General features: G+C 41.9%; 1 protein-coding gene across 1 annotated transcript in view; it reads left to right on the top strand.

Moving 5' to 3' along the window:
- LOC130189644 (protein kinase C alpha type-like) overlaps nucleotides 1–17747 on the top strand; it is a 137997-nt gene that overhangs the window by 42787 nt on the left and 77463 nt on the right. The window contains exon 3 of the mRNA XM_056408555.1: nucleotides 11478–11560. Coding sequence (XP_056264530.1) covers nucleotides 11478–11560 — 83 coding nt within the window. The remainder of the gene's footprint in view (nucleotides 1–11477; nucleotides 11561–17747) is intronic.

The raw sequence follows: 17747 nt of genomic DNA, 5'->3' as shown, positions 1-17747 counted from the left end.
TTGGTCTGAGGAAATATTCAAATTTTATGAGATAGGATTTTAGAGTTTTCTTAAGCTGTAAGCCATAATCAGCAATATTAAAAGAATAAAAGGCTTGCAATATTTCAGTTGATTTGTAATGAATCCAGAATGCATGACATTTTTGTTTTTTTAATTGCATTACAGAAAATAAAGAACTTTATCACAATATTCTAATTTTCTGAGAGTCCTGTATATATATATGTATATATATGTGAAATGTGTTTTGTCATTTGAGAATGCAAGCGTGTATAATGTAATCAGCAAGGGAGGAATGGGTTTTACATGCGTGACGAATGAGAACCGCTCACTGCATTTGTTAGATGGTTAGTATGGGGGAAATTACAGTATGACATCATCCCTGTCTCACAATGGGTGGCAGTCATGTATGTGTGGTGCAGTGGAATCAACTCTGCACAAAGTTTTCCTATATTCTCACTCAGTCCATCCAAATAACGTTGGACAAAACAAAAACACTCGGTAAATGTAAGACCCCGTGAGTACGCCGTGGAAAAGCTGCCCAAATAGAAGCCGGCTGCTGGGCCCTTCCCTCCTGCCAGCTTGAGGCTTGAAACAGGAAGCTGGGCCCATTCCGCCGAGCCTGCTGGGAAGAAGGCTACGGGGCTGGTACCAGATCCTCATTTGGATAAACACTGTGGCAGCTTGTGCTTAAAAACACATTCTTTCATCTCTCGGATAGACCACTCATTTGAGGTTTTAACAATGAAGGATTTGCTTTTGTTCTGGCTGGTCTTGTTTTTATAATTCATCAAGGATGAGTAAAGCTGTTGTCAGATGCTCACATTGAAGAGCTGCTGGTTGTTTGGATTACATGAAGTATGATATTGCAAATATCAAGTTATTATACAGGGATGACAGTCGGGAAAAGTTCTCATCGGTGGACTTGACATTTTACAAGAAAAGATATTAGTCGATGGCGCTCAATGTCTAGAGTGTACTTACCAGGTTTCTTATTTAAATACCAGTCTGCAGGACAACTGGGATGTTGCTGTCGTGGACATACCGTTCTGTCTCTGAGACCAGGGAGCTCAATGCAACGCTGTAAGGTGGCCTTGGGGACTACCTGATCCTGTTCTCATGCGCTGCTATATTTGGGATCCAAACCGGCGCACATAATCGCACAGCTGGCCCGTGCCGTCAATCACAAAGTCCCTCTAGGCTCCCCTTAGCAGGTCAACATGAAGTTGCAGATACAAACTGAAACACGAAGATGCTGACTTCAGGACTTCAGGATTGACAAACACACAGTAACTTTGCTCAAGTGTAACCTGTGGCTCAATTTCAAGATTTAATTTCCAAAGTCTATGATGTTGTCTCCAGGTTCGGCTACGGAGCTCAAGTCGTGTGCGAAAAACACAAAATCAAATGGTTGAGTTTAAGGGCTTTTACTGAACATAAAAATAAATCAAGTACACATATTTATAATGAAAAGAAACTTTGCCACAGTGGGCAGTTGTGCTCATCCAACTCGTGGGTAGCTCGCCATCTTCATCGGATACAAAGTTTGTATCTCAAAAACCTGACCTGTACACAAGGGCACATAAAACAGTTAATTCAAAACACAAACAAATGTTAACAGCCGTAACCAAAAGCGCTGACATAGTCAGGGAAATACAAAGGAAAAGGATAAAACCATGTAATATAACAAAATGGAGGTCTAACATTTACACAACATATTCTCAGCACATTGCACAGTCTACAACACAAAATTAACTTAAAAGTAATAGAGGTACACTCGCGCTGCACTCACCGCTGTCTGCACCCAAACGAAACAGGAAGTGACCTCCCTTGACCCGGATATTTATTAGGACTCGGGTCCTGGATTGGCCAATTCAAAGTTGTTCCTCCCTGAGCCAATCAGTGGGTTACACAAGCATGTTCATTTAAACCAATTGGATACCTGCGTTGCTTCACTATTGTCTCTTTTTGACAAAACCAAGCAGGAACCATCTCCCTCCAACAACAATGTTGGGACGGCTTGAGACTGCTATGCTTGTATGACGTCGTCCCTGAAATGTTGGCGGTGCCGTAAAAGGATGTGGCCTTTTTTTTAGTCCCACTGAATTTTTCATTAATACCATTGCCGTTCCAGCAAACATTTCATTTGGTTTTTTTTTTTGGAGCCCGGGATAGTTTTTGCTCCACATGACTGAGTTGTGGCATCACACAGTGTCCTCAGGGATGTTCACTGTACCCGATGTCCATAGCCACAGAAGCTAAAGGGGTTGGGGAGACACAGTGTGCGAGCTGGCACAAAGCCAGATCGGGTTAATCCTCTGATGCGCTCGACTGGAAGCGCTGGGTCGTTAAAGAGGAGGACAGCCTCGTCCATCCACCATCTTCCACACAGGCCAACTAGAGCGCTGTCTTCATGGGAGAACACATGTTCACACCCAGTGGGCTTGTGCCCTCTTTAAGAAGCTGTTCACACTTCAGAACAGATCTGCGCTGCTCTTAAATGTCTCAGTTCGGCCGCTTGTGAGCCGCGGATTAGTTACACAGCTTAACCTTCATAGTGGGAAATAAAGTTTGACCTACCAGTCAAAATATGCGGTCAGGAGATCCGCATTAATGCTTTGTAGTCGCTGATCTTGATAATGTTTTAAAGTGAAAAGCAAATCAGGGTTGAAATCGACAGCAGAGCTGATAGCGCAGGAGGCACCGGAGCTCACCTCTAACCTGTGGAGGTTCATCCTCTGTTTAGGAAACATGAATATTGGGCGAAGGTGAATTATTACTTTTGTCATGATGTGTTCAAATGTCATCTTGTAAAATGTTTTGGTGAAAGACTGGAATAAATACAGCTGTTCAAAGAAGAACAAGAATGCAAAATAGATACTTTAGAGGGAATTATGACCTTTTTGTCTTTTATAATTGTTTTTTTGTGATGCAAATTACGACACGGTAAAAAGGACACCATAACAACAAATGTTTGGTTTAAACTGACGTCGGGAAGGTTGAAATAATTTGTTGGGACTGTGGGGAAATCAGTATGAAGCCTCAAATAGACGCTGCTATAATGACAACCAAAGCGATCTGCCATCAGCCAACATGGCGGATCAATGATCAGCTATCGGTATCGGCAGCAATAGAAACGTGATGGTGACATCTCTAAAAGTTGAACTTTCTCCAATTTGGTGATCCTTTATTTATTAGATGAGACCTTATGGTGAAGAACAGAATCCATTTGTCTATTGTCGTATTGATCGCGCTTACTCTCAGTCTCACAGCTTCATGTGCACCAGGTAAGTCGGGTATTGGGGCTGATTTCTAATTCTCGCATCCATCACAGCTCAGACGTGTTAGACCCGTCTTTCTGTGTGTGTAGCTGTAGATGTGACCCTTGACCTCGCATCACAAACAAACAGAGCCGTGCTGATGGCTCACCTGGAGCAGCCCATGGGATTGTCTAGAGCAGGGGTCCCCAACCCCCGGGCCGCGGCCCGGTACCGGTCCGCGGCTTGGTCGGAACCGGGCCGTGGAAAAAAAGTGAATAAAAAAAGTTGTAATTTTTTTTTTTTTTTAATCAGTCGGAAAAATATATTATTTTGAAAAAGGACCGGATACACCCGTGTGTACGTCTGAGCCGCATTCAGGAGTCTTAAAGTTCGGGTTTATCGCTGCAGGCGAGTCTCACGTGCCGAACCCTCTGCTGGCGGCACAGTGACAAAGAATCTTAAAACATATTCAACCTGCTCAATGAATTCTGTCACTTCAGGGAAATGACAACTGTTTTCAAATTGGCCGATAAAGTCGCTGCTGTGTGGGCGAGTGAACAGCGGAATATTCTACATGTTTCAGACGTTGACCGGGTGGAAGAGGCTTTTAAAAGAGTTTGAGCGGTACTCCAACCACAAAAGACCCGACTGCAAAAGAATAGACCTGCAACCTGCACGTTCAATCAACAGGATGGATTATGAATAAAAGACCTGCCCCTGTCTGCCATGATTAGATTACGTCTACCCTAACATTGAGTAAATGTCATAACTGCTCATTGACCGGGACCACGATTGATAATCATATCATTGTTCAAAGCATATGAAATACAAAATAAATGTTTTTTCTTTTCCCAAATGAGAGCTGCATGTAAACTGCCGACATGCTGAAACTTTCAGTGTGATAGTCATGTTGCCGTTTTTTAACAACAAAAGGGGCTTGAGCCTACAAATACTTATCATCAGTTAGAAAAATAGTGGACTGCTCTGACCTACTGACCATAGACTAGTCTTTAAATTATTAACATCCCTATAGTTTTATTGTTTGTCTATATGTGTGTTTTAGCCCTGTGTAACTACCAGAATGAAAGCTGCTATCGATTTTTTTCTTACACATATTTGATTTATTTATTGATGTCATAAATGATTAGTGGCCTTCTCACAAGTGCTGACTGTTGGCCTTTTTTTTAGGAACGTTATCCCACCGGCCACCACCACCATTTCCATAGCCGTTGTCATTTTAGGCCACCGATTGAATAGAGAATACGATGATTGATGTGGACAGAGCGCCATTCACTTCAGAGCAGTCCCTTTACACCAGCTGTCCTACCTGCCACTCACACATCTGACATTATGGCTGATTCTAATTGCTATACCTAACGGGATTCCCCTTGAGTGCTCAATGTGTAATTTGTGCAGACTGCAATCCACATCCTTTCATTACATGCAATGCCTCTTGACCCCTCTTGGCCATTATTAGTGTAGTGTGCCCCAGCCTCCTTCTCACTATCCGCCAATTACTAGCGAAGAAAGCGCATATTGCTTTTCTCTGTGGATTTCACTTGTAAAATCAGCAATCAATGTTTTCTGAGCTAAGCATTGATTTTCTTTGAATCCTCAAAGTCTTCAGTAAAATCAGGAGCTCTTGAAAACAGAAGGAATACAATTGCTATTTTGATGTTTATCAGCTGGTCTGGATCAGGGTTTGAAAATTAACCTTGCGGAGACATTTATTTGGTATTCAAGTATGATACGGGTTGACTTGTATTGGATATTGTGTGCACATGTTCAAAAAGAGCACAGGGAGTTAATGTGTGTGGCAGGAAGTCAGTCTTGTAAACAAGCAAAAGCTCAGTCTTTAAGACAACTTGCATACAGTCTATGTATGGAAAAACAACTGATGACATTTTCCAACACACTCAGTCTGTCTAACTCAGTTTGTACAAGGTTACTGCCCACAAGCTGCGTCAGAGTTTTAAGATACATATACTGTGTTGAAGAGGTCCAGCTGAAAGAGAGGCCAGTAGCTTTGTTTTGTTGCAAATTAACTTTTTCCTCTTAGACCTTGTCTGGAAATTGCATCGTGCAGTAATAAGGAAATATAGAAGATCTGCCTCTGCCGCTCTCACAGCAAAGACATTCAACTCTGCCAGAACTGTTAGATGGAAATTGTAAATCTTTAATAAGTGTTTGTGGCCAACAATTGTCTGTATTGGTGTCCAATGACAAACCTAAATGACTCTCTGTTGGAGTGCTTGAGCTCAGTTTCATTGCACAGTGATTATGAACAGCCTAAAAGCTGAGATGAGATTGGGCAGAGTGAGAAATTCTCCCAGGGCATTGCCAAACATGTCCTCCACTAAATGACTACTTTAGATAGAATCTTTTAAGTATGTTACCACTAGATATGGTGAATATTTCTGTGAGTTCATCATCATTGATTAGTGCTCATCATTTGTGCATAAATACCACTAACTGTAAATCATCTGATTTATGAATTTAGTTAACGTGTCATTACTTAATGATAACTTCCAGTTATCTACATTTATGGTGATTGAGACTTTTGCATCACACGTGCTGACCACAGAGCAGTGACTGTGAAGAAACTGCATGTGTAAGATTCCCAGACAAATTCACCGTATAAGATGTCTATGTTTCTATGTTTATGTCTCTGTCCTGGCCTCCTTGTTTTTGTTATCTCAACATAACCCAAACTATATTTGAACTTCCCATGATCACTATAGAGAGAATGCAGGATTTAACAACAGCAAACATAAAGCAAACCTAATGAAGTCGCCCTGTTGGTCTCTCCTGCTTTCTGCTACTTTGAGTTTGAATAACATAGCTGTAGCTGTAGCTACTGGTGGAGGAAACGCTGCTTAAATAAAGTGTCTTTAATAAACCAAGACTCTACTTAATGCACTGCTATGGATGCCAGTGAAATATTGATTCATACAGAGATCAATCAAATGGATTTCATGATCAGAGACTTGGAGAAGAAGTTTAATCAATGTACAATAGCCCTTTTTACTTAATATAGGGCTGTTGGAGCCAAGTTCATGCATGAATGGATGAAAAAGTATAATGTCTCTATTAATGTTTTATTTTCTGCCGCTGTTTTACTTCAGATGATGAATGAACGTTATCCCGGGCTCCTGTCAAAGTGATGCACAGTGTTGTCAGCTTTAATATCCACTCCCTTAAGGTGAGATGATAGTGAATAGAGAGTCATTATGTGGAAAAAGCTTTAAGGATGGTGTTGATGGTGAGGCAGCGTCCTCGGTAGTGTTGATCTTACACATCACTGCAGATGCTGCCGAAGCCTTGACCGCTGCAGGTGACGGCTTCAGTAGCATTTGTAGTTTTATCGTTTGTTTTTTGTGTTTACTCATGGTTTATAAATAATACAGTACACTAAGGAATGGGGGTATGTGCCACATTACATGGCAATCCATCTAATATTCGAGATATATCAGTCTTGACCAAATAGGTGGACGTACCGACATTGCCATCCATAGAGCCTCGATGCCACTGGCACGGATGTAAACTGATTGTTGTCTTCTCATATACGGTATACCTCTCATCTTAAGATCTCTCAGACACACAGTACTTTCATAAAAAAATATTCTGTACATTGGCACATTTTGACAAATCCCTTATCTCACCACCTGGAGATCATGACAGAGATTTATGATGATTCCTGTGAGGGTGCTCACTGTGGTCGAAACAGCAACAGGTAGCTGATTGGTTCTGGTTTATTTATCTTTTCTTTTTTTAAAGGTTTACACTCTGGAGGCATACTACTCACTAAATCTTGCACTAAATGTGTCTTTCAGCCAGACAGATTACCAACAGCACTCTCAGAATGACAACATAGGGGTGTATTAATATGCCAAGAAACAAATACAAAGCTTTATCACAGCAATTTACACACACAGTTTGTACTTGTGTGATCTGAATGTGAAATAAGTTTGAGGATATTTCATTATATTTCATGACTGTAGAGTTGGTGTATGGCGACAGCAGTGAAAATGGTCCGGGCATTCAAGTGGATAAAAGAACCACATGGAAATAATGAAAAGCTCTCTCTGAAAGAGAGGCTTTTGTCAGGGGGACCAGTGTGCTGCAGAGCCTCTTGATAGTTCGATCTAAAAGATTTTTCTCATACAATTCCTTTTTTTATTAAGGTATCGTGAAAATAAGGCAAATCCATACCCCAGAACTGTTGAATTATGACTCCCTCTTTCTCATTTCTTGCCTGTATTCAGGAAATTGTTGTGACCTGTACATAAAATATGATTGGACATTTTTTAATTGATTTGCCAGAGTGGGAGTAGAAGTTGGTCTGAGCTATATATATATATATATATTTATATTTTGGGAAGAAACAAAGTGATTTTGCAGTCTGTTGTGCTAGAAGGCAATACGTATTGATTTGAAAACCCTCATTACACTCTCACTTGCTGTATAATTAATCCCAGCCAGAGAGAAAGAGAATTATTAGGTCTCAATTCACCACAACAGACCTGTTGGAAATAACACATCTTAGCTTCTGTCCTCCCCAAAGGCGATTAAGCTGTTGTTAGAGGTGTATCCCCTCGCATCACCGAAATTTCATACTTGCAGGATTTAAGAATAGTTTTCAGCTGGCACATGTGAACATACAAGACTCTGTAAACATTCATTGCTTTGTATTAAATTGTCAGTCAAATCCCTGTTCTAATGCAACAGGTCCTAAAGCAACATCTTTTAATAGACACTGACCACCTTGACCTCTGATGTTCTCAGTCTGCCTCATTGCCATGCTTTAGTCAGTAGCTTTCCTGATGATTTGCTCATATAAATAAGCTTGATTAATATACTTATTAACACTCTACTGGTTAATTATAGAGTAATTAATTCAGTGACAGTAATGCCGAGTTTCAACCTCTTTCATCTTGGTTATGAACCTCCTTTGATTCACGCACCTCTGTAGATCTCTCTTTTTGTGTCTCTTTCAGAAACTCTTAAAATAATATTGTTAAATATAACATACTGTAACGTTCCCTCATACGTCCACTTCATGCATGTTCTCCTATTTTCAGGATATTGTAAACGTATATGTGAGCAGGGCCGTCTTTCTAAAAAAATCCACGTGATTTTAAATCATTAAGCCCGCCAACCTTCCTCCAATCTTGTTTAATAATAATTCACTTAACACATTCTTTCACAAGGCATCAAGTACGAGCCAATCAGAGTAGGGCGGGTCTTCACAGAATGCTGTTGGGGGAAAAAAAGATCAGTCAAACTATACCGTCATTAACAGGCCATGCAGCCGTCAGTCAAGACATCCACATAAAAAACAAGATATTTTGAATTCACCAATTTCTGTTATTTCATGGGAGAAACGCTGTGAAGGAAGTGCTCCTAGAAGCAGCGCTTGTAGTTTGAGTTGAGAATCGCTTGCTGTTGCTGCTTCATATGGAAGCTCACACTCCATTGATAGAAACAAGACAACGGATTGGTATACGCAGTGCTGCCGTGTGTTGGTGTGAATCGAGGCTACTCTCACACTCTTATCAGCTTTTTACTGGAGAATGATCTATGGAGGTAGTGAGGTTTACGACCTCTGGTTTGTGGTCATTGGACGTACTACTGACCGATGGCTCCTGAGAGGAATCCAGAAGGGGTTGAGTTGTGGTGGTGTGATATGCCTGTTTGTAGGAGCTGTATTGATTTGCCATCATAAAAGTTCATATAAATATCCACATGTTGGCAGCTCTAACTTTTTATTGCAAAGTAGTGTTTATGTATACTGAAGCAGGGTTCGCCAATCTTTTTGATATGAAATGCCATTTTAACATCTCAAGGATCAATTTGATATATTTCTACATGTTCTGGCTGATTTTAATTACTCAATTAGTTTCCTGCATTTTGATGGAAAAATGTACTGTAGAAAATACATTGCATTCTCATAATGCTTTGTATTGTTTCTAGCAGGGCTTGACGATGCTGAACACTAATAGTTTGTATAGCTGTGGGTGAATTAATATTGATTTCTTGGCAGCCTTCTGGAAACCCCCCCTGATGTGACAGAGTATGTACGCAGAGGGCCAATCGCTAACATGTTTTTGTGTGTAGAAAGGTGGCTGCAAGGTGGTGCAGAAACAGTAGAACAACGAGCTACATTAACCTACATGAAAAGACAATGTTTCTGTATTATTTACCGGTGAGTTTTTGTCTAGTTTCAATCTGATGACTGATGGCTCCAATAAAATATGCACAAGCCTGTATGTGCAGACATGTAAGCAACATTTAATATGTGTGGCCCAGACAACTCTTTGGTGAATGTGCAAATGATTATTCCCTCTGTTATGACTTTTACTGCTCAATAATCTGTCACATGAACATGATTTATGAGCCCACTTTCAGTAGAATAAAATAAGGTTTTGAATGAAAAAAAAATTTGCAGCGATGCTAATGTGTGTTATATTCATAAATATCTGTCTTATTCATGATATAAGGGGATGGGGCAGATGGTGGCTGGGTGTAGAGGGTCTGACTCACCCCCAACAACAGCAATCGGAAGTCAAAAATAATTACCAGATTCTTATCATTATTACTCAGTCTGTGTTTGCGTGTCTGATTCATGATATAGACTTCTAGACTGATCAATTGGTATTGAACTGCTAGCAATACATAATGCATGAATGGAGTAGTATTTTGAGTTGTGCAGATGATAATGTTGACAACAGATGGTGTTTAATTCCAATGAAATAATTTTTTTTAATATCTCCGTGCCAGCAAAATGAGGCATTATGTTTTGGTGTTGTCCGGACATACTTGTACATACCTTTCTCATGAACGTGATGGAGAGGAGAGGAGAGGAGGGAGTTTCTTGGACTCTTGGATGAACTCATCAGACTTCAGTGGTCAAAGGTCACTGGGACTTCACTGCACACGTTCAGTCAATATGCTAATTATGACAATTTCACAACATGACAAAGACCGTTTAAACCGAAATGGATACAAACTCGATTTGTTGACGGAGGGCTGGAGGATTACAACCGCAAGGACAGACTAGTTTGTTATTTCGGGGGCTGATGGGCCTTTTTTGGTTTACCTGTTGATGAATTCTGGGTTTTTGCGTGAGGCTCCCCTTTTGTGCGTTCAACCCCGATGGCCCTCACAGCTCACCTCAAGCGCTCGTCTATTCGCGTTTGCGTGGCGCTGTTTAAGAGGGATGCAGTGTGATGACGAGAGCTGATCTGGAGGTGGATGCATGAACAAGAGTGCCACTGAGCATGACGTTGCATCGTTGACGTGAAAGTGTCTAAAACGGAAAAGCAAGCAAGGTCTCTGAAAGTGCAACACATCACCGATGCAACACAAACCACTCATGGAGTCTACGCATGCAGGCTCGGCGCTGCTAAGTGAGGACTATTGAAAACCACCATTTCAGATGCTTTCACCTCATGCCACAAGCGGCGGCCTTGAAAACATTAAGTCCTGGGGAGAAAGGGAGGGGCACTCTTGTCTATTAAAAGCAAAGCGGAGCAGACATAACACTTGAACGAAAAGCGGAGAGAGAGCGAGCAGCCAGAATATACAGTTTGTGGTTCGTATACCGGCTTCCACAATTAGCCCCGTCTCGTCTCGTCATGGTATCAGACGTTTTTCTGAGAAACGGTAACGGGCGCCCTCCCTCTCTTTGAGTCTGCTGCTCGCTTGGCTGCAGACGACAGTGCACCCAGTGACACGGCTTGATCATGACACATTGCTCTGACACCGAGTAGGTGCAGATGTATTCAAGTGTGCAATCCTCGAATTGTCCTACGTGGATACATGTTCAGCAGTCGTCTTAGCTGGAAGATGTGTTTGTTTCCACGTGTGTGTGTGTGTGTGTGTGTGCGTGTGCGGGCTGCCTGCCTTGACTCCTGTCGTGTCAGGCACTGTACTGTGCAGTAAGAACAGTCAGCCTGCAGGCAGGAGTGGCCATCTGGACACATGGTAAAGAGCCTCGCCCAGACATCAGTGGTCAATCCCTCTGAGTGTTATCAAATCTCCTTCTCTTCTTGGTGTCCGTTTACATGTCAATCGACAATGATACACACTGTATTCTAATATTCTCTCCTTTCTGTTGCTTGCCTGTCTCCATCTGTCTGTATATTTATTTGTCTCTGATTCCCTCTGTCCATCTCTTCCTCTCCTAACGGCCTCCTGTCGTCTTTTGTCTCCCTGCAGTTTGCTGTTTTGTGGTCCACAAGAGGTGCCATGAATTCGTCACATTCTGCTGCCCAGGGGCAGATAAGGGGCCCGACACAGACGTAAGTAACCAAAGCCCAGCTGTTGCCTTACACGAGTTGGTCGGCAAGGAGGTGCCTTTTCTGGCATCACACTTGGGTGCACGGACATTGTCACCAATGTGTTGTCAACCAGGCCCACCTCTCTTCGGATCACTCTTGCTCTCTTTGTTGTGTACACACAGGAAGAAAAAAAACATCCCTCTTCGTTATGATGTGGATGACGAGCTAAATATTGACCACAGCAACTTGACCCACGAAAAAGAAAGAAAAACATTATATTGATGATCTCAAAAGAACAAGAGCTTCAGTCTCTTCCTCTGGTTGCGTCGTTTCAAAGAAAACCACGAAAATTTTAAATTCTGTCGACTCGTGATTGAATCACAGCAGCAGCAGGTAGCTGATTTAATTAATGTAATGTTAATGTTGCAATTACTTAAATATTCCACTTGGTGAGTCATCATTCCCAACCACGTCCGAAGAACTACACGTGAGACCATTCTCTAACGACAATAATGCCATCAAAGTCGATATTCTTTCCTCCAAAGTAGACATATATTTTTTTAAACACGTTTTGACATCAAACGACATCCTCTCAATGGGTTCATAGAACAGCCGATTGATTGCCATTAACAATGACCTGCTCTAGCCCAGAGACGGATGGTGGCCAAAGGCAACCCATCTCCATCGGTCCTGCACAAACCTGGCAACCCATTTTGCATGGTGGGCACGCATTCTGACATCAAAGTTAGCTGGTATTTTAGAGGAACCATTTTTTTTTACACCAAAGCAATGGATACAATATATGGTTGAGCCAATCGAGACATAAACTGGGATGATTGTTTCTTCTCCTACGAATAGGCTCTTTATACCATTAAAGAAACTGACCAATTTCACCTGTCATGCTCTCAGATATGTCCACTTGCTTGTGAGGTTATATTAACTGGAAAACTCCTAATCCTCAGAAGGAAATGAGCTATAGCACTCACAGGGTTTTAGATGCATTTGACTGATACAACGTTTTAACCACGAGTGTTCGTGATCCAATGGCTGCGATCCATTGTAGTTCTGTCCTCCGCACGGCTTCATACCACACTGGAAAAACCGGTCTAGTGTTTTAATAGTGGTCCGGATTCACGGGGCACACCAAGAAAAATATGTTTTTAAATTAGTTTAGCATGCTCCTGTTTCCAAAATTAAAAAGTATTTCATTGGATCATCATAGATTCTATGACCCGTTCAGTGAGGTCTCCCGTTCTTCGCCTGCCGGTACCGGCTACAGTCAGCCACTGCTTACCTGCATGCTAAGTGTGAAACCCCATTCACATGCTTGTTTGCCTTCCTTGCATGCGTAGCCTCTCGGTATTGCAGCACCTCCTGTAACTGGAGATATGTCAGTGTGTCATTCAAGATCAGCAACCCAGAATCCTTAAACAGAGCACGCCACGAATGACACGGAAGCCGTAACAGCGGAAAATAGTCTCAGCCAGGAGATTCTCGATTCGAGCAGGTACTGGGGTTCAGATCGCTGAGGGTCTCTTGTCTTTCATGGCCTTTGACATCTGTGCTTTGCAGTTACCCAAGTAATGTGTCGCGTTACGAGTGCATCTTTGGTAATTAGTGTACAAGAAGCTTCTCATTTATTTCTGGTTGACACGATAACAGGTTTTTTCTTCTTTTCCAATTTTGAGAATTTCTTGGTTTTTGTAGTGTTGACAGCAAAATAATCAGTTTCCTTTCAGACCCACCACTCTTGTGCTTCCTGTGGGCAAAAATATATATTTTCAAGCAGCACAAGGCACTTTTATTTATACAGCATATTTCAGCAACACGGCAATTCTGAGTGTGTCTCATAAAACATGAAAAGCATCGAGGCAAAGTCCAAAAGAAACACGCCACAAAAGGATATTTTAGACATGATATTTGTCATGGCCACTCTCAGATATAAGGATCATTTTGTAGAGTACATGTCATTTAGTAGTGGAGGAGAACTAATGTGTCTCCAATCCGACTCCAGCAGACTTCACTTCGAGCGCCAGGGTGTTAAATTATTCTCAGCCTTTTGTTCATGCTCTGGCTGGTTTTATGGCACTCTAACACTTCATGTGACCACAATCCAAATATCTTTTTTTTTTAAAGCATGTTATCTCTTGCTGTATTAGAGTATTCAATGCTCCCTTTTCGATATACATTTGTGTGCGCTCAGCCCTGTTGCTAGGGGCAACTGCACACATAACATGGCTTGCTGCCTCCCGGGCATGTGATCCAGGAAGGCAATAACTCCCATGGCCAGCAAATATCCTGAAGATCTGCTGTATCTAGGCTACCTTTATGACTCATTTCTGTGTTTTATAGCTCCTACCATAAGAAACAAAGTGTGCACAAAGATGCCAACAAGAGCCCCTGGACCTTTTCAATAGCGAGCTCGCCATGAGCGGCTAGCCTTGGTTTGAAGGGCCGAGAATCACCGAGGCGAGGCTGCAGATATGCACACACTCATGGGCAAGTTGCTTTGTGTAGTCGATCTAGGAGTTTTCCACAGAGCGCAGTCGCTGCTGCGATTAGAGACTCAGTTTGAGGGTGTCGTCGTGGAGGAGAGAACTAACACTTGGTTCATCTCCCAGTTTCACAGCATTGGAGCGGATATCTGTCTGCTCGCTATCTTGCTGCTCAGACAGATTACTAATGTCACATTATTGTCGAAATTGTAATCCGACTCGGTCGAATAGATGCGTGTAAAAATATGATATGAAGAATGATGTTCATAAAGTCATCGGCTCTATCCACAACGCCGTATTTTCAAGAGAAAACTGACGACGCAGGGGAGGGGGCGATACAATTGAATTGAAGAAAATGCTTGATTGTTTGTGATTAAAGGGAGTTGAGAGTGTAATCAGGCTCTTGAGACTTTTACAACAAATACTAAATCATCTGTGACAACAAAATTGCATGTGAAATGATGTTGAACCATGTAACCCCTGCAATCAAAATCTGTTGGACTCTCGACCGGTATCGCTTGTAAGCACATTCCATGCGACTGTCACTTAGTCTGATTAAAGCACTTACTTTAACAAATTGTTTTCGCCTGACTGCCCGGTGTAAAGTTACCTGCAGGTCGAGCAAGTTCAATGCTTTACAGGACGAGACCATCAATGATGCAAGGCTTCCCGTTTCACTACAGGTGCTCAGCAGATGAAACTAAGAGGTTAGATGTGCTCTCTATTGTGTGGGTGTGTAGCTGCTGCATCATTGATGTCCACTTAACCAGTGCAGCACATATGCCCCGTAGCAATCTGCAAATCTTCCTGCACTGATTTCCCCTCCGAACACACACACACACACACATGGGTACACGTATATCCAGACAATCACTCAGGGCACTGATATCTGTGACAGAGTAACAGAGTTAAGCGGTAGCACACTGCCCTTTCTCCTTGTTGTCTCCTCTGCTTGGAAACGTACCTAAATGCTGACATGGCAGCCAGGCGGAGCTCAAACAGACACACGAAAAAATACCCTTCGTCTTCCCAATATCTACCAGTAAATAGGCATTAAAAAGACAGCAATAAAGACAGAATTGAATTAATCACTCATTTGAAAGGATGCAGTCAGAAGGTAAAAGGAAGAGTGATTCGCTGATACCATTTCCAGTATTTGAAATACCTCCCATACAGCCTAAAATGACGGATCAGGTTTGCCAGTCTATGCAAAGATCGGATATCATCATTTACGCTACATGGGAAAAACAGCAACACGTGTCACTCGCTACCCGATCTGTACATTCTGCTCGTTTGGTACTGCACGCTCTTAACAGAGGTGAAAAAAGACAGTTTTGTCTGTATTGGCCTTTATCCAGATTCAAGTATATGGAATCGGTGTCAGGAAGGACACGATGGTTTCTGAACATCTGTCGGTATAAGCAGGCCTGCAGTCAATCTGGGAGAAATCTAATTTGTGTTATTCGTGAGTAATGGTGTAGGCAGCAGTGATAATAATATTCAATAGGGCAAATCACAGAGGAGGAGATGGTTTTGGCAGACCCCGGCAGGTCTGGGAGAATTAAGTGTTCTGGGGACAAGGCCTGGGAAGCACACCGTCTCAATACAAGAACTCTTCATGGGAACTGAAAACAAGATTAAACTAGAGTGGAGCTGAATTGCATCATCTCTGCCACAGGCACCTTGTGTTATAAGAGGCAATAGGGCCTGACATCCGGATTTGTAGTCCATTTTCTTTGAGCGAAGGTGTTGGCCATCGTTATGGAACAGGCCTGTTCTAGCCCAAAAGCTGCCACACCCTGTCATGGTTACACCATGGGGCCAACCCCTAGGTCGAAGATAGAAAGTAAACCTTTTCAAACATCTTCCCCCTCCCCCCTTTCCCTGCCCATTCTATGAATATTTGATTTATTTAAAAAAATATATATGTTTTTAGCTTGACGCCCTAAAATGAAGCAATACCTGAAGACAAACTGCTGACGGTAACAAGTCGAAATTATTCTCAAAACATAAAGGGCCCTGAAAATCATGTGTTTAACCTTTTTATAGATACAAGAAAAAAAAGAAAAATGTATGTTAATAATACAAATATAATAAATGTATAAATGTATATCTTGACATGACAGAGGTTCACTAAAGTATGTTGTGAATGTCTATTCAATTCAATTCATTCTTCAATTCAGTTTATTTTGGATATTCCAAAATCACAAACTACAAATTTGCCTCAGAGGGCGTTACATTACATTACATGTCAACTTTACAATCTTTCCAATCCGTCTTAGGACCTCACATCACATACGGTATGTGGTGGATTCAATTTGTGCTTGCCTGTGTGTAAATGTAGCTGCTTATGCCTGTGTGATGTAACCTTTGTATTAGTGTCCCCACAAGTCGGCCTCCCACCCATTGCTGGGTCGAACCTCTGCACACGCATTTAGCACATGCCCCTATGGAAGACTTGGCACAACGCACTGCTTCCAAGGAAACGTGGTCACAAAGAAACCCGATGCTACATAAATCCGCTTAGAGCGCTGATTTTATTTTGGTTGCGTGAGTGGTGACATATTGTGCGGGAGCCCTGTCGGGGGGGGCTCTGTTTCAGCGAAATGAGATCACAAACACCCAAGACATCAAATTGCACAGTGAGAAGTGCCAGATAGGCTTATCTCTTTGCCTGGTAGCTCGAGCTGCAGCACGCAGAACACACAGCAGCTACTCGCCTCCTTCAACAGGGGATACACACACGTCCTCTTTCACCGAGCTGTATTCTTGTAGTGTGGAACGCTTGTTGTTTTTATTATAGCTGAGAAATCAAAAGGGGAGGAGAGAATACTTCATGTTCAGAAATGTGACCCATTAACTGTCATTACGATCTACAGGTGAGAGAATGACTGGAGACTAAACGAGAGGAGAAGGGTTTAGGACAGAGAAGAAGTGGGAGGAGAGGAAAATGGAAAGGAGATCTCTTTTCCAGATAATAAAGCACTTAGGACAACATAAAGCACTGCATGAATGTCAAAAGGCCCGTTGACTGTAATGCACCCTGAAAACCCTTCCTAATGATAACTGTAGATGCACTGAAACTACATCTGTTGGAGGATGTTTTTGTTTTGGCTCTTCTTCTTTTTATTACCAAAGAGTACTTTAGGTGACAATATGGAGATCACTAATAATATGAGAACCGTTTTCCAAGATTCAAAAGCCTTGTTGGTAATACACATTTGAATGAAGTTGCTGATCATAGTTGGATGTTTGTGGCTTCAGCCTCGCAGCAGACTCCTAATGACATAAGACTGGAATCAAAACGTCTCCTTACGGGACACGAACAAGTTTGGTGGCTTACAGGGGCATTCTCAAATCCTACTTTTTACCCCCACTTGATGATGTGTGTAGATGGTATGTAAAAGTTGCATGGATATAGTTTTCAGTGACATATGATTCATGTTTCAATAGCAGCCACAGACACACACTAATAGATGTTGTGATTGAGTTTCCATGCTCTGTGACAGACGCACATTAAAAAAGATATGATGATATAAACAGTTAATCATTCGTCTGGGAAGTGTTTGAAGAGTCAGACGATGGATCATCGCTTCTTGAAATGTCTCACAGTGAAAGTAATTGGGTTTTTGCTATTGTGACACAGCAACACAACAGAATCCGCCTGCCTTTTTATTTTTCAAACAAACCTTTGAAGTCTGGCAATCAAAGTC

The sequence above is a fragment of the Pseudoliparis swirei genome, chromosome 24 (assembly GCF_029220125.1).
Source record: "Pseudoliparis swirei isolate HS2019 ecotype Mariana Trench chromosome 24, NWPU_hadal_v1, whole genome shotgun sequence".
Taxonomy (NCBI): Eukaryota; Metazoa; Chordata; class Actinopteri; order Perciformes; family Liparidae; genus Pseudoliparis; species Pseudoliparis swirei.
The sequence above is the reverse complement of the archived record's forward strand: the minus strand, read 5'-3'. Positions and strand labels throughout refer to the sequence as shown.